At 39.0% G+C, this 23598-nt stretch overlaps 1 protein-coding gene across 2 annotated transcripts in view; it reads right to left on the reverse strand.

Moving 5' to 3' along the window:
* Ppp2r3a (protein phosphatase 2 regulatory subunit B''alpha) overlaps positions 1-23598 on the reverse strand; it is a 152404-nt gene that overhangs the window by 21339 nt on the left and 107467 nt on the right. For both annotated transcript variants that reach the window (XM_036192671.1, XM_036192672.1), the window contains 4 exons: positions 15675-15761; positions 10670-10826; positions 5881-5929; positions 4805-4894 (listed from right to left, as the gene is read on the reverse strand). In XM_036192671.1, the coding sequence (XP_036048564.1) occupies positions 4805-4894; positions 5881-5929; positions 10670-10826; positions 15675-15761 (383 nt within the window). The remainder of the gene's footprint in view (positions 1-4804; positions 4895-5880; positions 5930-10669; positions 10827-15674; positions 15762-23598) is intronic.

Consider the following 23598-nt stretch of genomic DNA (forward strand, 5'->3'; position numbering starts at 1 on the left):
GTTGTACTTTCATTTTCATCCAGTTCTAGGAAGTTTTTTGGTTTATTTCTTCAGTGAATCACTCATCATCCAATAGTGTTTAATCTCTACAAATTTAAATAGTTTTTTTGAATAGTTTCTCTTGCTATTGATTTCTAGCTTTATTTCTTGTGGGCAGATAGAATACAAAAAGTTATTTGCATTTTCCTATGTTGATTGAGACTTGCTTTATGTAGTAATACATAATCTGTTTTAGAAAGAGTACCACAAGCTGTTGAGAAGAATGTATATTCTGTAATGGTTGGATGGAATGCTTTGTAAATGTTTGCTAGAAACAGTGTATGATATCATTTAACTCCATGTATTCATTTAAAAATGTTTATTCTTTACATGCATGTGTGTGGCTTATGAGTGTATGTCATATGTGTGTGGGTAATGGCAGAGGCCAGAAAGGGACGTGGTTCTATTCTGGAATTATAGGCAGTTGTGAACACCTGACATAAGTGTTGGATTGAACTCAGGCCTCTAGAAGAGAAGGAGGTGCTCTTAAACCACAAAGCCATCTCTCTAGACCTTGTTATCTTAAAAATATTTTATTTTTATTTTATGTGTGTTTTGCCTGCACACAAGTATGTGCAGCAAGGTGTGCTTGGTGCCCTTGGAGGTCAGAAGGGTATCTGATCCTCTGAAACTGTAACTAAGAATGGTTGTGAGCTACCACATGGGTGCTGGGGGCTGGACCTAGATTCTCTGCAAGAGAAGCATGCATTTTTATGTGCTGAGCTATCTCTTCTGCCCCTATTTAGTAGTATTTAAGAAACTGGGTGTACCTGCGTTCAATGTATATGTATTTAGATTATAATTTCTTGATAGATTGTTCCTTTAACCAGGATCTACTAATCTTATTTCTTCTGGCTGGTTAGTGTTTGATATCTATGAGATTAGGGATATCTGCTTGTTTCCTGGTTCCTTTTCCCAAATGTTTACCATAAGATAGTATTTATTTATTTATCTATTTATTTATTTTTGTTTTGTTTTATGAGACAGGGTTTCTCTGTGTAGCTTTGGTGCCTGTCTTGAAACTCACTTTGTAGACCAGGCTGGCCTCGAACTCACAGAGATCTGCCTGCCTCTGCCTCCTGAGTGCTGGGGATTAAAGGTGTGTGCCACCACCATCTTTTGACAGGGAGGTATGTTTCTCATAGGCAACAAATAGATGGATCATGTTTTAGATCCATTCTGTTATTTTTTGTCTTTTGATTGGGAAATCGAGGTCATTAATATTCAGAATTATTATTGAAAAGTGTGGGGCTGGAGAGATGGCTCAGAGGTTAAGAGCACCGAATGCTCTTTCAGAGGTCCTGAGTTCAATCCTCAGCACCTACATGGTGGCTCACAACCATCTGTAATGAGATCTGGCACCCTCTTCTGTATATGTAATAAATAAATAAATCCTAAAAAAAGAAGTGTACTAATGCCTATCATTTGTTGATTTTGTAGGTTTAGTCTTTTCCTAATCTTCATTTGTATTATCTACTTTCTAGCACCGTTTATTCCCATCCCTCCCAGCCTCTCTGGTGTGTTTATTATTTTGAGAATGAAGAACTCCTTCTGTTGTCCTCTGTAGGGTTGGCTTAGTTCCTTTTGTCATGGAAGGTCATTTGCCATCAATCATGACAGAGTGTGCTGAGAATAGTAGTCTGGGTTGGCAGGTAGGTGTGGTTTTTCAGAACTTGAAATACATTATTCCAAACCTCTTTGTCTACTGAGAAATCATCTGTTATTCTGATGGGCCTGCCTTTTATACATGATTTGGTATTTTTCAAATTGATACAGATTCTCTAGGTGATACCCTGAAGATGCCCTTAAGACTGGTCTGAGTCCCTATGCTTGGTCATGTTCCCTGCTGTGGCAGTGGGGAGCAAGCCTGGTCGTGGAAGTTCATGTGTGTATTAATGAGTGAGTCAGGGAGATGGTAATAGTAGTTGACATGTGATATAATATTCTTACTCCTTTTGTTTTCCTAACTTACTCAGATACAGCTTTTTCAGTTTTTGAGACAGGGTCTCTTTGTATAGCCCTGGAGCCTCCTGTGTAGACAAGGCTGGCCTTGAACTCAGAGATCTCCTTCTTTTGCCTCCCAAGTGCTAGGATTAAAAGTGTGTACCATCTCGTCCAGACCTCAAACAAGTCTTCTAAGTCACCATCTTATCCAGATGACACCCTATGTGCCTTTAAAAAAAAATTAAATACATAGTTTTATATAGTACAGTCTAAACGTGATATGTAGCCAAGGATGACCTTAAACTTCTGATCTTCCTATGTAACCTCCGGAGTGCTGAGATTATAAGCATACATTACCCCTGTTTTGTGTAGTGCTGGGGATAGAACCCAGAGTTTTGTGTGTGCTAGGTAAGCATTCTACAAACCGAGTTACACTCCTTGTCCCAAATTTCACTCTAAAAGTATTTAATGAGAATGCCTTTTTGTCTATTCCATACCCCAACCCTTCTTGCAAATGTTCCATGTGCACTTCAGTTGGTTTTGAGTGAAGTGTTGTATAGGTGTCTGTTAGATCTAGAAGGCTATAGTTTTGGCTAGTGTTATGGTATCATTTACAACCTCTATTTCCTTGTGGAGCTTCATAGTTGGTTGATTCATTATTGATGGTATGATATTGAAGTCTCCAATAGTAACTGTGAATTCTTATTTACTTCTCCAATAATTTATTTTTCTTTCATATGCATTTTGGGACTCTTAGGTATATCTATCTTTTTGTATTGTTTTGTTTTGAGACAGGGTTTCTCTGTATAGTCTCAGCTGGCCTGGAACTTGCTCTGTAGACCAGGCTGTCCTGGAACTCTAGAGATCTACCCACCTCTGCCTCCTGAGTGCTGGCATTAAAGGTGTGCACCACCACTGCCTGGTTAGGTGAATATATCTTTATAATTACAATATGTTCCTGTTAGATTGTCCTTCTTGTCATATAAACATGTCTTTGTCTCTAGAATTTTATTAAAGTCTATTTTTTCTTTATATTAGCATAACCATATTTACTACTCTTATTTACATGACCTATTGTTTTTCACACTTTCCCCTTTTTTCTTTTTGTACCTTTAAAACAATTAGTATTTTTGGAGGGTCATGTATCATTGTTATGATCATATCCACTAGTAAATCTCTCTTTTTCTGTGTGTGTGTGTGTGTGTGTGTGTGTGCACGCACACGCGCGTGTGTGCATGCCAAAGACTGACCTCAAGTATCTTCTTTTATTGCTCTCTACCTGTTTGTTTTTGTTTTGAGACAGGGTCTTACTATGTAGCCCTGGCTGGTCTGGAACTCTCTATGTGGACCAGACTGGCCTCAAACTCACAGCGATGCAACTACCTCTGCCTCCCATATGCTGGGATTAAAGACATGTATTATTATGCCTAGCTTATTTTTCTATTTCAATTATTTATGCACATTATACTAAATATTTCAATACTTAAAATTTCAGTTAACTATGTCTGTGTACCACATACATGCCTAGTTTCTTTAGAGGAGTGGTTCTCAACCTTCCTAATGCTGTGGCTCTTTAATACAGTTCTTCATGTTGTGGTGACCAACCATAAAATTATTTTTGTTGCCATTTCATAACTATTACTTTGCTACTGTTATGAATCAAAATGGAAATATCTCATATGCAGGCTATCTGATATAGGACCTTTTGGACCCCTGAAAGGGTTGTAACACACAGGTTGAGAACCTCTGCTCTAGAGGCTAGAAGAGGGCATTGGATCTCTTGGGACTGAGTTACAGATAGTTGTGAGCTGCCATGTGGGTGCTGGGAATCGAACCCCAGTCACCTGGAAAAGTAGTCAGTGCTCTTACCTGTATAACTATCTCTCTAGTCCCTTCAATAACTCTTGACCCAATATGAAGACTCCACATTGGCATCAAGGCATATATCACCTGCCTTTCTTGGTACTGAGCAGAAACTGTATAGAACATTATTTTATAGGCAAGAGGTCCTTTTTGAGAGAGACCTAGATCTCTGGCTTACCCAGGAAGCAGTAGTGGATAGAAAGATATGTAAATTCACACTACAAATCAATGCATGTTTGAGAGTGCCAAGGAAAAGGAGAGATGATTTCAACTGGGAGCATGAGGCTGAGATCTTACACAGTGCTTTTTTTTTTTTTTTGGTATGTTCACATGCATGTAGGTGAAAGTATACATTTGTAAAAGCATATAGAGGTCAGAAGTGATGCCAGGTGTCTTTTCCAAGTGCTCTCCAATTTATTTACTGAGGGAGAGTCTCTTGGTAAACCTGGTCTCATTGATTCAGGTGGTATAGCTAGCCAACCTGCCTGAGGATCCTTTGTCTCTATCTCCTGAGCACTGGAATTACAGGTGGGGCCCTCACACCTTCTTGGCTTTTATGTAAGTGTTGGGGATTTGGTCCTCAAGTTTGCATGGGAGAGCTTTCTACACTAAGCCATCTCTTTAGTCCCTTGATTTGCTTTCCCTTCCTTCTTCAATTTACTATAAAACTAGTGCAGATTATGAAAGAATTAAAATTTACAGAATCTATTCTACATTCTGTATAAATACTTACCAATTCTATTTCTCTCTCCTGGAAAGAGTATGCTTCACTTTACCTTCCCTTGAGACACCATGACCATGGTTTGTTCTGTGCCTCTGCTTTCTTAGACTGAGCTCTATGAAGACAGAGATATTCTAACATATCCTGCTATGGCTGGGCCAGGTCAGTTTACTAGGTACACACCATGTTCTTTCCAAGCTTTGTGCATGTGTTTACATCTTGACCACAAAAACATACCTGGTAGGGTTCCGTTTGTCTTCCTCAGAAATCAGAAACCAAACAAAATCTGCATAGCTCATTCTTCCCTCTTTTTGTACTGTTTTTCCTCTGAAGAAAACACATGGTTATAAAATTTCCTGAGCAATTAAGAAATAAAGTAACATCACTCTTTAGAAATTTACTAAATAAAAAAGAAAATGATGGATTCCCCATAAAACTGGATAGTTCAGAAAATGTAACCCTGTTGAGGCCTGTCTTGTTTCTAAGGCCTACAAGGTGAAACTAGAAGACATTTGCCTAAATGGAAAAGACTCGTGCTGCTTTTGCGGTGATAGAGTCTGAACTTAAAGCCCAATGCAAGGCAAGGGAGCACTCCAACACTGAGTTACAGCCTTACTTCTTTATTATTTAGTTAACTAACTAATTTGTGTGAGACAGGGTCTCAGTATGTAGCCTTTAGAGGCTGGAACTAAGTTATGTAGACCGAGATGGTCTTGAACTTACAGAGATCCACCTGCTTATATGTCTCCAAAGTGCTACCATGTCCAGCTTACTTTTCATTTTTTTGAAACAAGGTCTTATTAAATTGCCTAGGCAGGGGTTGGGGATTTAGCTCAGTGGTAGAGCGCTTGACTAGCAAGTGCAAGGCCCTGAGTTCGGTCCTCAGCTCTGGAAAAAAAAAAAAAAAAAAGACAAAAAAATAAATTGCCTAGGCAGACTCTGAATGGACTATATGGCCCAAGAAAGCTTCAGTTTGTGAGCATCCTGCCTAAGGCTACTATCTGAAGATTCCAGGCTCATGCCACTAGCTGAGCCCTGGTTTCTAGCTTGATAATCAATGGGATTAGATATTGTTACTTATATTTAGACATTGTACTAATATTAAGGAATTACTGTCTTTTATTTAACCATAATTGTACATGTTTTAGATATAATTTGACTTAGTAGCTCTGCTAAATTATACAAAAAGCTTTGCAAAAATGAGACTGCTGCAATAGTATAATTCATTTTGAAACTCAAATTGTTTTATTTCATTTTTTCTATTACTTATTGCTAGCCCACTAAATAAAATTCAAATTTTAAACTTTTCATACCTTGTTACTGCTCCCGAAAATATTCTTTCAATAATTCTACTTGATGAAGCTAAATGTAAATAAGAATTAGTTAGAAAAATTCCTGACAAATTTGTTTTCATTTGCAAAAGCTAAAGCTAAACCATCAAAATTTTCCACAGTGAGAATATCAACCATTAAATTTTCCTTTTGTGAGACAAGGGTTTTTTTTTATATGTCTCAGGGTGAACTCTATTTGCTATATAACTGAGGATGACCTTGAACTTCCGATCTTCCTGCTTTTGCCACCAAGAGCTGGGGTTATAGGTGTGCACCATTGTACACAGTTTATGTGGTGCTGGAAATCAAATCCAGGCCTGTATATGCTAGTCAAACACTCTATCAACTCAGCCACATCCCCAACCCCTCAATTCTTTAAAAAAATAAAGTTTATTCATTGAAAATTTCATACATTCATGTAATGTATTTTGAGCCTATCCACTGTTACCTCTCTATGCCAAGTTTCCCTTAGTCTGTCTCTCTCCCTATTCCATGGCCTCTGTTTTTGGTCATTAAACCCATGAGTCCATGTGCTACCCATTTGTACATGTGTGGGGGGCTTCCATTGGGGCATGGGCAAGATAATCATGAGAGTGAATCTTCCTTCATCACTAATGATCAACCACCAAAATCTCCTCTGTGAAGGGTGGGGTCTTGGGAGTCCCACCCATATTTGTGCAGGAATTTTGTCTGCCTAGATCCTACATTCTAATTTATGCATAATTTATACTTTTTAGAAGAATGAGGTAGGTTTAAATTATCAATCACTAATTTAAAAAAAGAACAGGCAAATGAATGTATCTGACATCTGTTTAGTTATTTATATGGTTGAGTTCTAAGTTAATTCTGAACACCCTGACAACTAAGACAAAAATACACAGAATTTGTATTGATCTTGTTATTCAACAAAACAAAACAAAGACAAATTTTATTCTAGCATTAAATTAAAGGGAAACTGATTGTACAGCTTCTGAAATAATGTAAAATGAAACAAAGTAAAATGATGGATAATGCATCAAAGCAGCTTTTAAAAAGATACCAAGACATACCATAAACATACTTTTCTTATATTCTCATTCTATAAGAGTCTAAGATATAACATTTTAAAGAAATTCCATCAGGAAGTTTTATTTACAGACACATAATGGCTTTTTGTTGTTGTTATTGGTTCTACTGGGGGACTGAACCCAGGGCTTCGCACATGCTAAGCCAGCAACCTAGCACTGAGCTACAGTAACAGTTATATCTTTAGATATGTTTGTTTTTGATGACATACCCTAGAAAATGTATAGCAGTACACCTTTATAGATTCAAAATAGCCAGGAGAGAGTGAGAGAGAGTGAGAGAGAGTGAGAGAGAGAGAGAGAGAGAGAGAGAGAGAAGAAGGAGGAAGAGGAGGAGGAGGAGGAGGAGGAGGAGGAGGAGGAAGAGGAGGAGGAGAAGGAGAAGAAGGAGGAGGAGGAAGGAAGAAAGAAGAAGGAGGCAGAGGGGAGAAGAGAGGGGAGGGGAGAGGAGAGAGGGGAGGCAAGGTCCAGGGATATCTGGATCTGTTTGTTTATTTATTTATTTATTTATTTGTTTGTTTGTTTTTTGAGATATGGTTTCTCCTTTCCTGGATCTCGCTCTGTAGACCAGGCTGGCCTCAAACTCACAAAGATCCACCTGCCTCTGCCTCGGAGTGCTGGGATTAAAGGTGTGCGCCACCACCGCCCAGCAGGATCTGTTCTTTCAATAAGTACCCCAGGTAATGGAATGCACACTAAAATTTCAGGACTATCAAGGAATTCAATAGAGAGTTAGCAGCTCCCAGCATCTATTCTTATTAGAGTTAGGTATAGCAACATGTAAGTCAATTTGGCTAGGAAAATTAGAAATATATGTGTCAAGATGAGCCATGCCTGGCATATACAAAAGTTTTTACAGTCTCTGTACTTTGCTGAACTTTGGTTTAATGAATAAATATTTTATACTAGAGAGAAATAAGAAGGGTATATAGAAATAGCAAAAATATTAAATTTTAATGCGAGCATCTTTAAGCCAGTTTATTTATTTTTACTTTCTATGTATGAATGTTTTGCCTGCATGTTTGTATATGCATCAATGAGTGCCTGGTGCCTGTGGAGGCCAAAAGAGGGTATCAAATCCCCTGGCACTGGAGTTACAGACATTTGTGAGCTGCTATGTAGGTGGTGGGAATGGAGCCAAGGTCCTCTGCAAGAGCAGTTAAGTGCTCTTAACTGCTGAGCCAGCACTCCTTCTTCCTACTGTCTTTTAAAAAAGGTTGTTTTAGCATTGGAAGGTTTATTTATTTATTTATTTTGTTTGTTTTTTTTTGAGACAGGGTTTCTTTGTGTAGCTTTGCACCTTTCCTGGAACTCACTTTGTAGACCAGGCTGGCCTCGAACTTACAGAGATCGCCTGCCTCTGCCTCCCGAGTGCTGGGACCTGGCAGCTTTGGAAGGTTTATTATCCTAAAACTAAAGACTGTGGTCTAAAGCAGAATTTGGTGAATGGACAAAAATGCAGAGTTTGCTGGGTGGTGGTGGTGCATGCCTTTAATCCCAGCACTCAGGAGGCAGAGGCAGGTGGATCTCTGTGAGTTTGAGATCTTAAAAAAAGGGGGCTGGAGAGATGGCTTAGAGGTTAAGAGCACTGACTGCTCTTCTAGAGGTCCTGAGTTCAATTCCCAGCACCCACGTGGTGGCTCACAACCATTTGTAATGAGATCTGGCACCCTCTTCTGTATACATAATAAATAAATAAATCTTTTTAAAAAAAGAAAGCAGAGTTTAATGTTCCCTTCACCACACCATTAACATCAATCCATTTGGCACATATAGTATCTGGAAATAATGGCAGTAAGACCAGGAGAGGGGGCTTTAGAGTCTGTGGTTAATGTAAGATCTCTGGATTAACAGGAAGGTGTATAGCTACGGCTGACATGAGACTCTTATTAATATATTAATTTTTGTTAATCCAATGACAGATTGGCTACTTGAAGGAGGAGACAAAACACTAACATGTTTATCAAATAAGTACATTTGAGGATTTGCCCATGATTCCTGCTTGGCACCCAAGAATTTGAGAGAATACTCTGCTGGTTTCTCCATCCTCCCTGCTCAGATAGGGTCTATGTTTCCGAGGATGGCTTCCAAATACCGTGCTACAGAAATCCTCCTGCTTCAGCTTCTTCAGTATCTGAGACTATAGGCTTGGGCCACTGTGCTTAGCTCAAAAACCAAGTCAAACCAAGCCAAACCTGTTTCTTAAATGTGCAAAGCTCTGTGAAACTTGATTACCAGACAAAACAAGCGTATAGGGTGGAGACACAGCTTAATGGTAGAGCATCTGCAAGCATATATGAGGTCCTGGGTTCAATCTCCAGCACTGCAAAAATCAGTCACTCATGAAGTAGGGCTTGTCACACACATCCCATTAGAGATATACCAAATGATAAACAAAACTTAGCTCACTAAAGATTTGTTCTCTGCTATCTCTGCTCACTAAAGATTTGTTCTCTGCTATCTCTAAAAGGACAAAAGTGTGACTTAAAAATTGTTGGGAAGATATTGAAAGACAGAATAAGGATGATCTTATGAGAAAAGAATGAATCAATATATCTTGACACTTAGTTAAGATTATTACATATCAGGGGCCAACAAGATGGCTGAGTGTGCAAAGGCACTTATTACTAAATGTGACCTGAGTTTGATCCCTGGAGCCCACATGGTGGAAGGAGAGAACTAACTTCTTAAGTTGTTCTCTGACCTCCACATGAGTGCATGAGTATACCTGCGCACGTACACACTCACATGATTGAAATTTCCAAAAAAATGAAAGAATTTACAAAGTAGTTGGCACTAAGTTCCAACTTTATAAAAAGGAAAATAAAACCTAAGCCTAATAATGTGGTATGATATTTTTAGCAGAAGAAAACAATGAAATTCATCTATAGAGAAAATACCTCTCTGGAGTTAAAATTAAAAAGTAAGCTTTAAAAAAAAGGTTTATTTTAAGTCTCTGGGTCTGTCTGTGTGTGGGTACAAGCATGTGAGTGCACATGCCTTCAGAGACTAGAGAGGTCATGAGAACCTCAGGAACCAGAGAGAGAGGAGGTTATGAGCTGTATGATGTGGGTGCTGGGAACCAAACTCAGATACTCTCTCTATAAGAGTAGCAGGTGCTCTTAACCACTGAGCCATGTCTCTAGCCACCCCCACCAAAAGTAAATTTTTATGAGTCCTTGAAAATAAAATCTGAGGCAGGCCAGCTTGATTTTCATAGTGAGTTCCAGACCAGCCAAGGGAACATAGTGAGACCCATAGAAAAGGAAAAAAAAAAAAAAAAGAAATTTCATTTGTCAGCAAGGAGGTTTTAAAACAGATTTGCACGCGTATTTGATCATCATCTTAATGATACATATTACTGCAAAGACCTCCTACTTTTAAAACTGTGGTTACTTATTCACCTTCAAGCTCCTTTTCTGGCCTCTTAAAAGTTTAAGCAATTACCTTTGGCTAGGCATGGTGGCACACACCTTTAACCCCAGCACCAGAGGGGCACAGGTAGGTAGCTCTCTATGAGTTCAAGGCCAGCCTGGCCTACAGTGAACAAATGAACATATTTATCTTTGGTTCATTCTGATTTGAAAATTATTGGCCATCTAAAGAGACTTACTAATAGAATTTACGAATGAGAATTTTTCATGAGGGGAGACAATTTATACAACTTTGAAAAAAGGTTTAATTTTAGCATCTATAGAATTACTCACCCTGGTCATTGTATCGAGATAGATCATCCTGGCTGATGTACAGGTCATGATCACCATCTAGTTCCCAGAATTTACAATAAATGACATAGAAGTGTTCATAAGAGAAGTAATCTGTGATTTGGTTTATATCTTCCTCTTCCTCCAAGAGGGCCAGAGTCTGAAATGGTGTGAATAAAACAATTAATTTTTAAATGATGCGTAACTAGCTGTGGCTATTATAGAGTCTAGAAAATACCTGGCCGGGCAGTGGTGGCGCACGCCTTTAATCCCAGCATTCAGGAGGCAGAGCCAGGAGGATCTTTGTGAGTTCAAGGCCAGCCTGGTCTACAGAGTGAGATCCAGGAAAGGCACAAAGCTACACAAAAAACCAAAACAAACAAACAAAACAACAACAACAACAACAAAAAAAAAAAAGAAAGAAAATACCTGTTCATTGATTAAAATTTTTGCTTGCTTTTGGTACCAAACCAGGAACCTATGTATGCTTTCTTTTTCTTTTTCTTGAGACAGGGTTTTTCTGTGTAGCCCTGGATGTCCTGGAACTCACTCTGTAGACCAATCTGGTCTCAAACTCCCAAAGGTCCTCTTTCCTCTGTCTGCTGAGTGCTGGGACTAAAGGCATGCCCCACCACTACCTTTTTTTTGTCAGAAATAAATACAAATGGGCTAAATTTCCTTATTAAAATATTTTTGATGAAATATAAAAAAATCCCTCAAAACCAATTAATATGTATACTGTCCATAAGAGATAGGTCTAACGGGCTGGTGAGATGGCTCAGCAGGTAGGGGTGCTTGCTACTAAGCCTGATGAATTGAGTTTAACACTGGGGTACACACTGCAAGGAGAGAACAGATTCCTGACTTCTGACCTCTACCTGCTCACACATACCACACAGAAATGTAATAAAAAATTTTAAAAAGTATGTCCAAAATAAAAGAGGCTTATAAAAGACAAGCAAACACACTAGCCAACTGTTAATAAAAAGAAAAAAGTGGCTAACAATACTAATTGGAAATAAAGTGGAATTCAAGGCAGAAAACATAAAGGACAAAGAGGACTATTTTGTAATATAAATTATTTTTTAAAGTCTACAATAGGAAATGATTTTATTTTATTTTTTTAAGATTTATTTATTTATTATGTATACAGTGTTCTGCTTGCATGTACGCTTGCACACTAGAAGAGGGCGCCAGATCTCATTGTAGATGGCTGTGAGCCACCATGTGGTTGCTGGGAATTGAACTCAGGATCTCTGAAGAGCAGCCAGTGCTCTTAACCCTCTGAGCATCTCTCCAGCCCCCAGGAAATGCTTTTGTAAATTGAAAAAAAAAATCATTCAGTTATATAAATCTTTTTAATGGAAGATTCTGAAGTAAGCAGAAATGAAATTATAGTCTTCATAAACACAAAAGAAAACATTGTGGTGAAAGTGTAAACTGACTCCTGTTGCTGGCTGCCATCCTGCTCTGCTTGGGTCCTAACAACAAGGGAGTGAAGAAAGGCCGAGAGACAGGCACATAGACAGTGAAGCTGGGATCAGGGGGAGTTCTCTGGCATTGTCCTGTAACTTCACAGGTTTAGTAGGGGCAGCACAGGGTGGTGATTGGGGTTTAGCTAGTCTCAGCAAGAGGTCTCTGTTGTGAGCAGTATCAGGCTGTAAACATACAGGAGGAGGAAGCCACAGTTGCTGGTCTTTGCACACACTGATTAATCATCCATAAGCACACATACTTGGCCTCAAGAAAAGCTTTGCCATTTCTCTTGAGCCTAGCTCACATGGTTCAAAACTTTGCCCATTTCCCATGGGCTAACTGGTCTTGGAGTCCTCCACAGGCTGTTATATCAAAATACACATCCACTCAGGGCTTCACTCACTCAGGTCTTCCTCTGCTCCCTAGTTAGTGAACATGTAATGAAAGCATGAATAGGATTTTTAAGAGTTAATAGGCTGTTATCAGAGTACCATTTGATCTAGGGATTTTTTTCTTTAGTAGTCTAGAGAAATTCTTATTCATATATATAGAAGAGTAAGGTACAAGGATGTTCACTACATCATTCTATTAAGAGAAAGTATAAAAATGCCCTAAGCCTCAATAGAGAAATATATAATTAATTATAGCATAGCCATGCAATAAATCATGTAGTACAGATGGCTAGAAATGGAAGGAATCCCAAGATATTTTTAAGTGAAAAGAAAACCCAACCAATTTAATCCCAGCACTTGGGAGACAGAGACAGGCGGATCTCTGTGAGTTCAAGGCCAACCTGGTCTACAGAGTGAGTTCCAGGACAGCCAGAACTGTTTTACTGAGAAACCTTGTCTCAGGACCGCCCCCCCCCCAAAAAAAAACCCAAAGAAAACCCAACTGAATTTATAGAGTAGTAAGTATCCTCTCCTCATATTTCAAAAAAAGAACTTGTAGGGCCAGTGGGATGGTTTAACTACATGGAGTTGTCTTAATAATTTCACCAATACTTTCTCTCTAGGAGTCTCACAAAACTAAATTTTTTTTATATATATATATAAATATAATAAGACTACAGGGGCTGGAAACATGGCTCAGTGGTTAAGTGCACTGGCTGCTCTTCCAGAGGACCTGGGGTTCAATTCCCAGCACCCACACAGTAGCTCACAACCCTCTATAATTCCAGTCCTAGGGGACCTGACACCCTCTTCTGGCTTCTGAGAGCACCAAGCACACATGTGGTACACATACATACATGCAGACAAAACACTTATACATATAAAAACATAAATGAATAAAATTTAAAATAAGAATATAGATGTATGTGTTCTCTCTGGGGAGTGCATGAAATGTTAGGTGAAGAGATACTCATTTTTGCTTAATTTTTTACTCTTAAGTATATTCATAAAACTAGAATATTTTGAGCATTTATTAATGGACTCAGGAAGACTAAGGAGATGGGTAAGGAAATAAAGGAAGAGGGGAAAATTAGTCACCCTGTGGAAAGAGAACATTTGAATTCTACTCTCAGTTTTGCAACCTACTAACTGGGTGCTTCCATGGAAGTTATTCAACTATACTTGTCTCAAATTATGTAATTACAAAATAATTTATTACAATAATAAAAATTTAGTGGCTGCAGTAATGGCTCAGGAGTCAAGAGTACTTGGTGCTCTTGTAGAGAGGATCTGGGTTCAGTTCTCAGTACCCATGTGGTGGTTCACAATGAGTTCCATGGGTCCAATACTCTCTTCTGACCTCCTTGGGAACAGGCATGCATGTAGTACATATCCATTCATGCACTGAAAATGTGAGAATTTGCTGGGCAGTGGTGGCCTTTAATCTGGCACTCAGGAGGCAGAGGCAGGCGGACCTCTGAGTTTGAGGCTAGCCTGGTGTACAGAGCGAGCTCCACGACAGCCAGGGCTACACAGGGAAACCATGTCTTGAAAAATCAAAGAGGGATGGGCTTGAGAAATGGTTCAGCGGTTAAGAGTATTAGATGTTCTTCCAGAGAACCCAGGTGGATTCCCAGCACCCACAAGGCAGTTCACAACTGTCTGTAACTCCAGTTCCAGAGAATCCATACACAGACATACATGCAGGCAAAACACCAACGCCCATAAAAACAAAACAAAACAAAAACAAAAACCACCAGGGGTGGTGGTAAGATGTGAAACAGTATAGTAACTTTTTTTTTTTTTTTTTTTTTTTTTTTTGAGACAGGGTTTCTCTCTTTATAGTTTTGGTGCCTGTCCTAGATTTCACTCTGTAGACCAGGCTGGCCTTGAACTCACAGAGATCCACCTAGCTCTGCCTCCCAAGTGCTGGGATTAAAGGCATGCACCACCACAGCCTGTCTAACTTTTGCATCATTAAGGAAATTTCTGCCTTCTTAACCCATTTAATAATACCTATTAAGAGCCTAGGCAGGTACCAGATGTTCAGTAAATATCAACAATGATTGTGATGCTGACTGTTCACTTTAGAACAGTGGTTCTCAACCTTCCTAATGCTGCAACCCTTTAATATGGTTCTTTATGTTGTAGTGGCTCCCAACCATAAAATTATTTTTGTTGCTACTTCATAACTACAATTTTGCTACTGTTAGAATCATAATCTAAATATCTGATATGCAGCTCTCATGAAAGGGTTGTCCAACTTCTAAGGGGGTTGTGATTCTAAGGTTGAGAATTGATGTTTTAGAATAACAAATTATTTGTCTATCCATTACGGATTGCTAATTTGCTAGGTTTCCAATACCTTGTCTGTCTCATATGAAGATGAAGATAGGAAGAACATAGAGTAATAAGGTACTGTTATCAGTATAAGCTTCATTTAGTGCGAACCATTTAAAATATATACATATATATATTTCCAAGTATGTGAACCATTCCATTTTATTTACATTCATAGAAGCTTAAACAGTTGGGTATCAGGGTTATCTCAGTAAAAGGCTCCCACTAGTGGTCAATCATTTTTTTCTTTTTTCTTTTTTTGTTTGATAAAATAACTGAATAAGATTTATTATTTCCAGCAGCAGCAAGGTAGAGTCATTACTGAAGGAATCAAGTCCATATACTTGAATTGCTTTGGTAAGCCCATTTTCCCAACCTTGTCACTTTCACAGGAGCCATGGTCAGAAGGTCTTGAACACAAGGACACTTTCTGTCTCTGGCTTTGGCTTGTGTTGCTGCTATTTACTGGAAACCCCTTTCTATTGCTGTTTTATCTTGGTAAACTCCTGATATTCTCCAAGATAAGGATCACATGCTGATCCTTCTGAGGCTTCCTCTGCACTTTCTATGCATATCTATCAATTCAGGTGAGAATGTGCCTTTCTGTTTTTGTTTCACACCGTATGCTTACAGGCAGAAATCCCATATTATTCTATCTTCTTTAACAGCCCCTTCCCAATACATGGGCAATTGATAAGTGCTTACAGCCTGGAAACAGTGATACTGTTGTACAATAGAGTAAGAAAAAATATTTAAGTAAAATTATTAAATTGGTATTTATCTTTATATGAGAAGCATACTTGCAAAAAGTTGCTTTTCCTTATCTCTGTTGAAGTAATTTTTCCACTCCAAGATCTGTTGACCGTGTAGAATATCCTCTGAACAACCTAGTTCCAAAAGGAAAACAAAAACAATTAAAACAGTTCAGATCTCTATTACCTATATTCAGTTGGAACCTCTAGTTTGCCCCTGCATGATCTGGAAAGCTCCATTCCTGTCCCTCTCCAAATCCCATCCTCTCAGAGAATCTTCCAACAAAGAAAAGGTGCCAAAAAGCCCAGTTCTGCATTCCTGGAGACTACTGAAACTTCCTCCCCTGTTGCTGCCAGCAGCCAAAGCCCTGCCTAAGCATTCCAGCTTTTGACCATGCTTGGGCACAAACCCAGATTGTGGCAGACAGGTCATCAACCCTCTCCTGCAGGCTATATAATCTTCCTGCTTTAGTTCATGTGGCTTCTCTGGCCTGGATCTCTGGGACTGGAGAACCCACCCAGGTATTGCTTTGCTCAAATAAATCTGTTGTTACACTTTTTCAATTCAGCTTCATCTGGCTCACTGTGTCAGTGGAGAAACCTATTATTGGGGGCTAGAAAACCTATTACCCTACTGGAGAACAGATTATGAATATAAGTGGAGCTAATTTAAGTAACAACTTTTGATGTCAATTGCAATTCTGAGGAAAATACAGAACTGTGTATTTTAACCCTACATATATAGTTTAAAATTGCCTTTATAAGAGAAAAAAAATTCCCTTTCACATTTTCATTTCCTAGCCATTTATTTATCACTTACTTTGTTTCTCAATTACACAGGGATGCCTCATTGGGCTGTGTACATTTGGTAAAGTAATGAGGTGGGAAGATTCTACTGTGTTGGCTTAATGATCAGTCAGTCAGAAGGATGACTGTCAAACTGGTATGATTCAAAGGTGTATTTTTTTGACTACTAAAGTTATATTGGGGATGTAGTTTAGCTCTTTCCCCAAAACCCCCTCAGCCTTTCCTTCCAGCCCATCTCTATTCTTTTCTGTCCCCCAGGGGCCTCAGAAATTCTCACTTTTTTTGAGACAGTGTTTTTCTGTGTAGCTTTAGAGACTTCCCTGGAACTCACTCTGTAGCCCAGGCTGGCCTAGAACTCCCAGAGATCTGCCTGCCTCTGCCTCCCAAGTGCTGGGATTAAAGGTGTGCCACCACTACGGCCTGGCCTTCAGAAAGTCTCTATGGGGACCCATAGTCACCACACTTGCCTAGGGTCCAGAGGGGCGATAGCAACCAAAGAACAAAACACCCAATAAAGACAAGATCAGATATTGACACCAAGTAACTCCTTAAATATCATATTCTGGATGATTGGATCCCAGCACAAGAAAGCAAACAGTTATAGCAATTTTAATACCTCACAAAATAGATTTCTAACCAAAACTAACTGGAAGAGATAGGAAAGGACACTACATACTCTCTTGGGGGGGCATCAAGAAGACACTGCAATTCTAAACATTTATGCACCAAACCCAAGGGTACACAAGTTCATAAAAGAAACACTATTACAGCTAGAAATCACATATTGACCTTTAGTGATAATGGGTGACTTCAATATCCAACTCCTGCCAATAAAAAGTTCATCCAGACACAATGAAACAGAAATGCTGGTGCTAAATTATGTCTTAAATCAAAGGGATATAGAAGATATTTACATAATATTTCACCCAAACATAGAAGAATATACTTTATTCTCAGCAGCTGATGGAACTTTCTCCAAAGCTGACATACTTGGACATGAATCAAGTCTCAACAGATATAAGAAAATGGAAGATCCAGGACAGGCACCAAAACTATACAGAGAAACCCTGTCTCGAAAAGCCAAAAAATTAAAAATAAAGAAATTTGAAGTAACATCCAAACTTCTAACTGACCACCATGGGCTAAAGCTGGATATCAACAACAGAAACAAAAAAGTATACAAATATATGAAAACTGAACAGCTCACTACTGAATGAAAAATGGGTCAAGACAGAACTCAAGAAGGAAATTAAAAACTTTTAAGGATAGAATGAAAATGAAAACACAACATACTCAAACCTATTGAACACAGTGAAGGCAGTTTTAAGAGGCATGTTCAGGACTGTCTACATTAAAAAAAAAAAAAAACAAAACTGGAGAGGTCTCATATTAGTAACTCAGTGACATACCTGAAAGCCCTAGAGCAATAAGAAGAAATAAAAGAGTAGATGGCAAGAAATAATCAAATTCATGGATAAAATAAATAAAAAGAATTACAAAGAATCAATAAAACAAAGAATTGGCTTTTTGAGAAAAATCAACAAAACTGATAAACCCTTAGCCAAATTAACTAAAAGACTAAGGGATGCCGGGTGGTGGAGGCTCATGCCTTGTAATCCCAGCACTCAGAAGGCAGAGGCAGGTGGATCTCTGTGAGTTCAAGGCCAGCCTGGTCCACAAAGCTAGTCTAGGACAGGCTCCAAAGCTACAGAGAAACCCTGTCTAGAAAAAAAAAAGACTGAGGGAGAATATCCAAATTAATAAAATTAGAGATGAAAAAAGGGGCATTAGAAGTGACACCAAGGAAGTTCAGAGAATCTTAAGGACACACATAACTTTAAAAATCTATACTCCACTGAACTGAGAAACTTAAAAGAAATGGATTGTTATATATGACCTACCAAAGTTAAATCAAAACCAAATAAGCAATTTAAACAGACCCATAACCCTTGTCTGCTAGAGAAATAGAAGCAGCAATTAAAAGTCTCCTGGTCAGTCACATAACTTTTGACTTACATTGTCCTGCCTACAAGATATGCTTGGGTAAAGCTGGTGCAGAAATTATGGGAGTAACCAGTGACTGACCCAGCTTGAGACTCTACACCATAAGATGGAGCCCACCCCTGACACTGCCTGGAGGGCCAGGACCCAGAGGCTGGACAGTCCAGAGACCTAGAATAGAACCAAACAGGACTGGCAAAAAAAAAAAAAAAAAAAAAAAAAAAAAAAAAAAAAAAGTAATGACATGATTCCTAACAATATTCTGCTATACTCAGATTGCTGCCTAGCCCAACTGTCATCAGTGAGGCTTAATCCAATAACTGATGGAAACAGATGCAGACTCACAGCCAAACATTAGAGCTTGGGGAATCCTGTGGAAGAGGGGAAGGAAGGATTGTGAGAACCAGAGGGGCCAAGGACACCACAATAAAACCCACAGAATCAGCTTACCTGGGCTCACAGAGACTAAACTGCCAACCAGAGAGCTTGGATGGGACTGACCTAGGCCTTCTGCACATGTTACAGTTATGTAGCTTGATCTTCTTGTGGGGATTCCTAATAGTGGAAGCAGGGGCTGTCTTTAACTCTACTACCTGCTTTCAGGACGCTTTCCTCCTAACTGGGTTGCCTTTCTAGCCTTAATAGGAGAGGAGGTGCCTAGTTTTACTGCAACTTGCTAGCCATGGCTGGCTGATACACAAAGGAAGCCTGCCCTTTTCTGAAGAGGAAGGAAGAGGAGGAGTGGTTGGAAGGGATAGTGAAGGTTTGGGGGGGGTGTGTGGGAAGAGAGGGTCGGTGAGGAGAGGAGAGGAGGGAGGGAAAACTGCGATCAGGCTGGAAAAAATAAATTAGTTAATTTAATTAAAAAAAAAAAAAAAAGGCAAAGGCCAGGGCCAGATGGATTCAGTACAGAATTCTGCCAGAATGTCAAAGAAAGAAGAATTAACACCAATAATACTTCTCAAATTATTTTGCAAAATAGAAACTGAAGGAAGGAATATTTCCTAATTCTCTTTTTTCTTTTTTTTTTCTTTCTTTTCTTCCTTCCTTCCTTCCTTTTTGTTTTTTTGAGACAGGGTTTCTCTGTGTAGCTTTGTGACTTTCCTGGAACTTGCTTTGGAGACCAGGCTGGCCTCGAACTCACAGAGATCCGCCTGCTTCTGCCTCCTGAGTGCTGGGATTAAAGATGTGCACCATCACCACCTGGCTCCTAATTGTTTTTATAAGGCTACAATTATTTGGATACCCAAACCACACAAAGGGCCAACAAAAAAATTATAGATCAATATTCCTTATGAATATAGATGCAATTATTTTAAATAAAATACTTCCAAATTAAATCCAAGAAAACATCAAAAAGATTTTCTACCATGATCAAGTTCGATTTATCCCAGATACAGTGATTGTTTAACATATGTAAACGTAATTCACCAGATTGAAAGACAAAAACCACATGATCATCTCATTAGATGCAGAAAAGGCCTTTGAAAAAAATGCAGCATTCCCTTCCTGATAAAAGTCCTAGAGAGACTAGGAATACAAGGGACATACATAATAAAGGCAAGCCTACAGCCAATACCAACCTCAAATCAAATTTTGTTCTACTAAAATCAAGAACAAGAAAAGGATATTCATTCTCTCCATACCTATTCAATATAGTACTTGAAGTCTTAGAGCAGCCAGACAACTAGATAGAGGGAATACAAATAGAAAAGGAAAAGTCAAAGTATCTTTATTTGCAGATGATATAATCTTATACATAAAAGTGTAGTGGGAATTCACTCTGCCCATGACTTTGGGCTATCTGGCATGATAGAGGCAGTGCTTCTTATCTGCCTACATGACTGCTTACAAAGGAGGAGAAAAGGAGGAGGTCTCGCTCTCATGGGTGAAGACTGAATCAGGTGGTGGGAAGCCACATGTGATTGGTCCCCAGCTTTCCAAGGACTCTGCAACTGGATTTACCTTATTCTGTATCAGTGAGTCTGTTTTCCCCATAGAACCCCTTAATAAATTGATGTGTGTGTGTGTGTGTGTGTGTGTGTGTGTGTGTGTGTGTATGTGTGTGTTATTATAGACCATTGAGGGCTCTCATTACAAAATAAATTGAAGAGGACACCAGAAGAATTAAAGATCTCTCATGCTCAGATGCTCAGGGATTGGCAGGACTAATATTGTGAAGATGGCTATCTTACCAAACACAATCTACATATTCAATGCAATCCCCATCAACTTTCCAACAAAATTCTTCGTAGAAATTGATTTTAACTTCATATGGAAACATAAAAAATCCAGGATAGTTAAAAAAAGAAAAGGGAAAAAAAATCTAAGTTAAATTTGTTTTGTTCATTTTGGATAATCTTTTGATATATGCCCACATTTTTTGGATTCTTAGTTTACTTTTTGGTACATTGCGTGCATCTTGAAATGTATCCATTTCTTTTATATTTTTCAACTGAACAGAATATAGGTTATTAAAATATTCCCTTACAATATAAAAAAAAATCCAGGATAGTTAAAACAACCCTGGATAATGAAAGAATTTCTGAAGGTATATACCATCCCAAGTTGTACTACAGAATATAATAATAAAATGATATTGTCATAAAAACAAAAATTTTGATCAATGGCATTGAATTGAAGACCCAGGCATAAATCCACATGCCTATAGACAACTGATTTTTGACAAAAAAAAAAAAAAAAAAAAAAAAAAAAAAAAAAAAAGGCCAAAAATACACACCAGAAAAAGGACAGCATCTTCAACAAATGGTATTGATCAAACTGGATGGTTGCATGTAGTAGAATACAAATAGACCCATATTTATCACCCTGTACAGAACTCAACTCCAAATGGATCAAGAACTTCAATGTTTGGCCATTTGATCTCCACTCTAGGTCAGTTCCGGCTTTCTCTTGACCATTGCCAGTAGGCTACAGTGGAGGTATCATTGTGGATTTCTGGGGACCTCTTTAGCACTTTGCTTCTTCCTATTCTCATGTGGTCTTCATTTATCATGGTCTTTTATTCCTTGTTCTCCCTTTCTGTTCTTGATCTCCTGCTCCCCTAAGCTCTCTTTCCCTTGAACCTTGCCCTTCATTACCCCCACTCACGTTCAGGTTGTATGTAGATCTCATCCATTTCTCTGTCATTGGGCGATCCCTGTGTCTTTCTTAGGGTCCTGTTTTCTACCTCCCTGGAGTTGTGAGTAGCAGTCTAGTCATCTTTGTTTTACATCTAGTATCCTTCTATGTGTGAGTATATACCATGTTTGTCTTTCTGAGTCTGGGTTACCTCACTCAGGATGATTTTTTTCTAGATCCATCCATTTGCCTGCAAACAACACCCTAACTGTTGTGCTAGAACTCTCATCCAATAACTGATGGAAGTGGATGCAGAGATCTTCAGCCAGGCCCCAGGTGGAGCTCCAGGAGTCCAATTGTTGAGAAAGAGGAGGGACTGTAAGAGCATGAATTGTTGAGACCAAGATTGGAAAAGGCACAGGGACAAATAGCCAAACTAATAGAAACACATGAACTATGAACCAAAAGCTGAGAAGCCCCCAACTGGATCAGACCTTCTTCTGGATAAGTGAGCCAATTGAATAGCTTGAACTGTTTGGGAGTCACCCAGGCAGTGGGACCCGGACCTGTCCTTAGTGCATGAGCTGGCTGTTTGGAACCTGGGGCTTACACAGGGACACTTTGCTCAACCTGGAAGGAGGGGACTGGACCTGCCTGTACTGAATCTACCAGGTTGAGCTGAATCCCCAGGGGAGTCTTTGCCCTGGAGGAGATGGGAATGGGGAGGGGGCTGGGGGGAAGGTGGGGTGGGGGCAGGAGGGAGAAGGACAGGGGAACCCATGGCTGATATGTAAAATTAAATTAAATTAAAAAAAAAACTTCAATGTAAGATCAGCTACCCTGAATCTGACAGAAGTGATAAGTGGGGAACAGACTTTCTTTCTTTCTTTTCTTTTCTTTTCTTTTCTTTTTTTTTTCCAGACAGGGTTTCTCTGTAGCTTTTGGAGGCTGTCCTGGAACTCGCTTTGTAGACCAGGCTGGCCTCGAACTCACAGAGATCCACCTGCCTCTGTTTCCTGAGTGCTGGGATTACAGGCATGTACCACCACTACCCGGCAAATAGACTTTTACTAATTGGTTAAGGAAAGGACTTTCTGAACAAGACACTAATAACACAGGCACCAGAAATCATAAAAGGGATCTCATGAAGCTGAAAAGCTTCTGTATGGCAAAAGACATTGTCATTTGGGGAAATCAACAGCCTACAGAGTGGGAAAGGATCTTTACCAATATACATCTGATAGAGGATTAGTATCTAAAATACATAAAGAACTACAAACACTGAACAACAAGAAAACAAATAACCCAAATAAAAAAAATGTGGTACAGAACTAAGGGAATTCTCAAAAGATGAAATGCAAAATTCTGAGGAACACGCCAGGCGGTGGTGGCACACGCCTTTAATTCCAGCACTCGGGAGGTAGAGACAGGCAGATCTCTGTGAGTTCGAGGCCAGCCTGGGCTACCAAGTGAGTTCCAGGAAAGGTGCAAAGCTACACAGAGAAACCCTGTCTTGAAAAACCAAAATAAAAATAAAAATAAAAAATAAAAATAAAAAAAAAATCTGAGGAACAGTTAAAGAAATGTTAAGCATTTTCAGCCATCAGGGAAATGCAAATTAAACCTACTTTGAGATTCCATCTTACCCCAGTCAGAATGAGCAAGATCAATAAAACACATGGTGACACATGCTGGCTAGGATGTGGGGAAAGGGGACTATTCATTCGTTGCTGGTGGGAGTGCGAGCTGTTACAGCCACTATGGAACTCTGCAGCAGTTCCTCAGGAAACTGGGAATCGTTCTACCTCAAGATCCAGCTATACTTGTCTTGGGCATATACCCCCAAAATCTCTACATTCTACTACAGAGATAGTTGCTCACCCACATTCATTGATGCTTTATTCATAATAGCCAGAAATTGAAAACAGTCAAGATGCTGTTGAATCAGTCAAGTCAGCTGATGAATAGATAATAAAAAATGTGTTACCTTTACACAACAGAATACTATTTAACTGTTAAAAAAATAAATTATAAAATTCCTAGGTAAATGAATGGAGTTAGGAAAAAAAATCATCCTGAGTGA

This window comes from Onychomys torridus, chromosome 7, assembly GCF_903995425.1.
Source record: "Onychomys torridus chromosome 7, mOncTor1.1, whole genome shotgun sequence".
In the NCBI taxonomy this organism is placed as follows: Eukaryota; Metazoa; Chordata; class Mammalia; order Rodentia; family Cricetidae; genus Onychomys; species Onychomys torridus.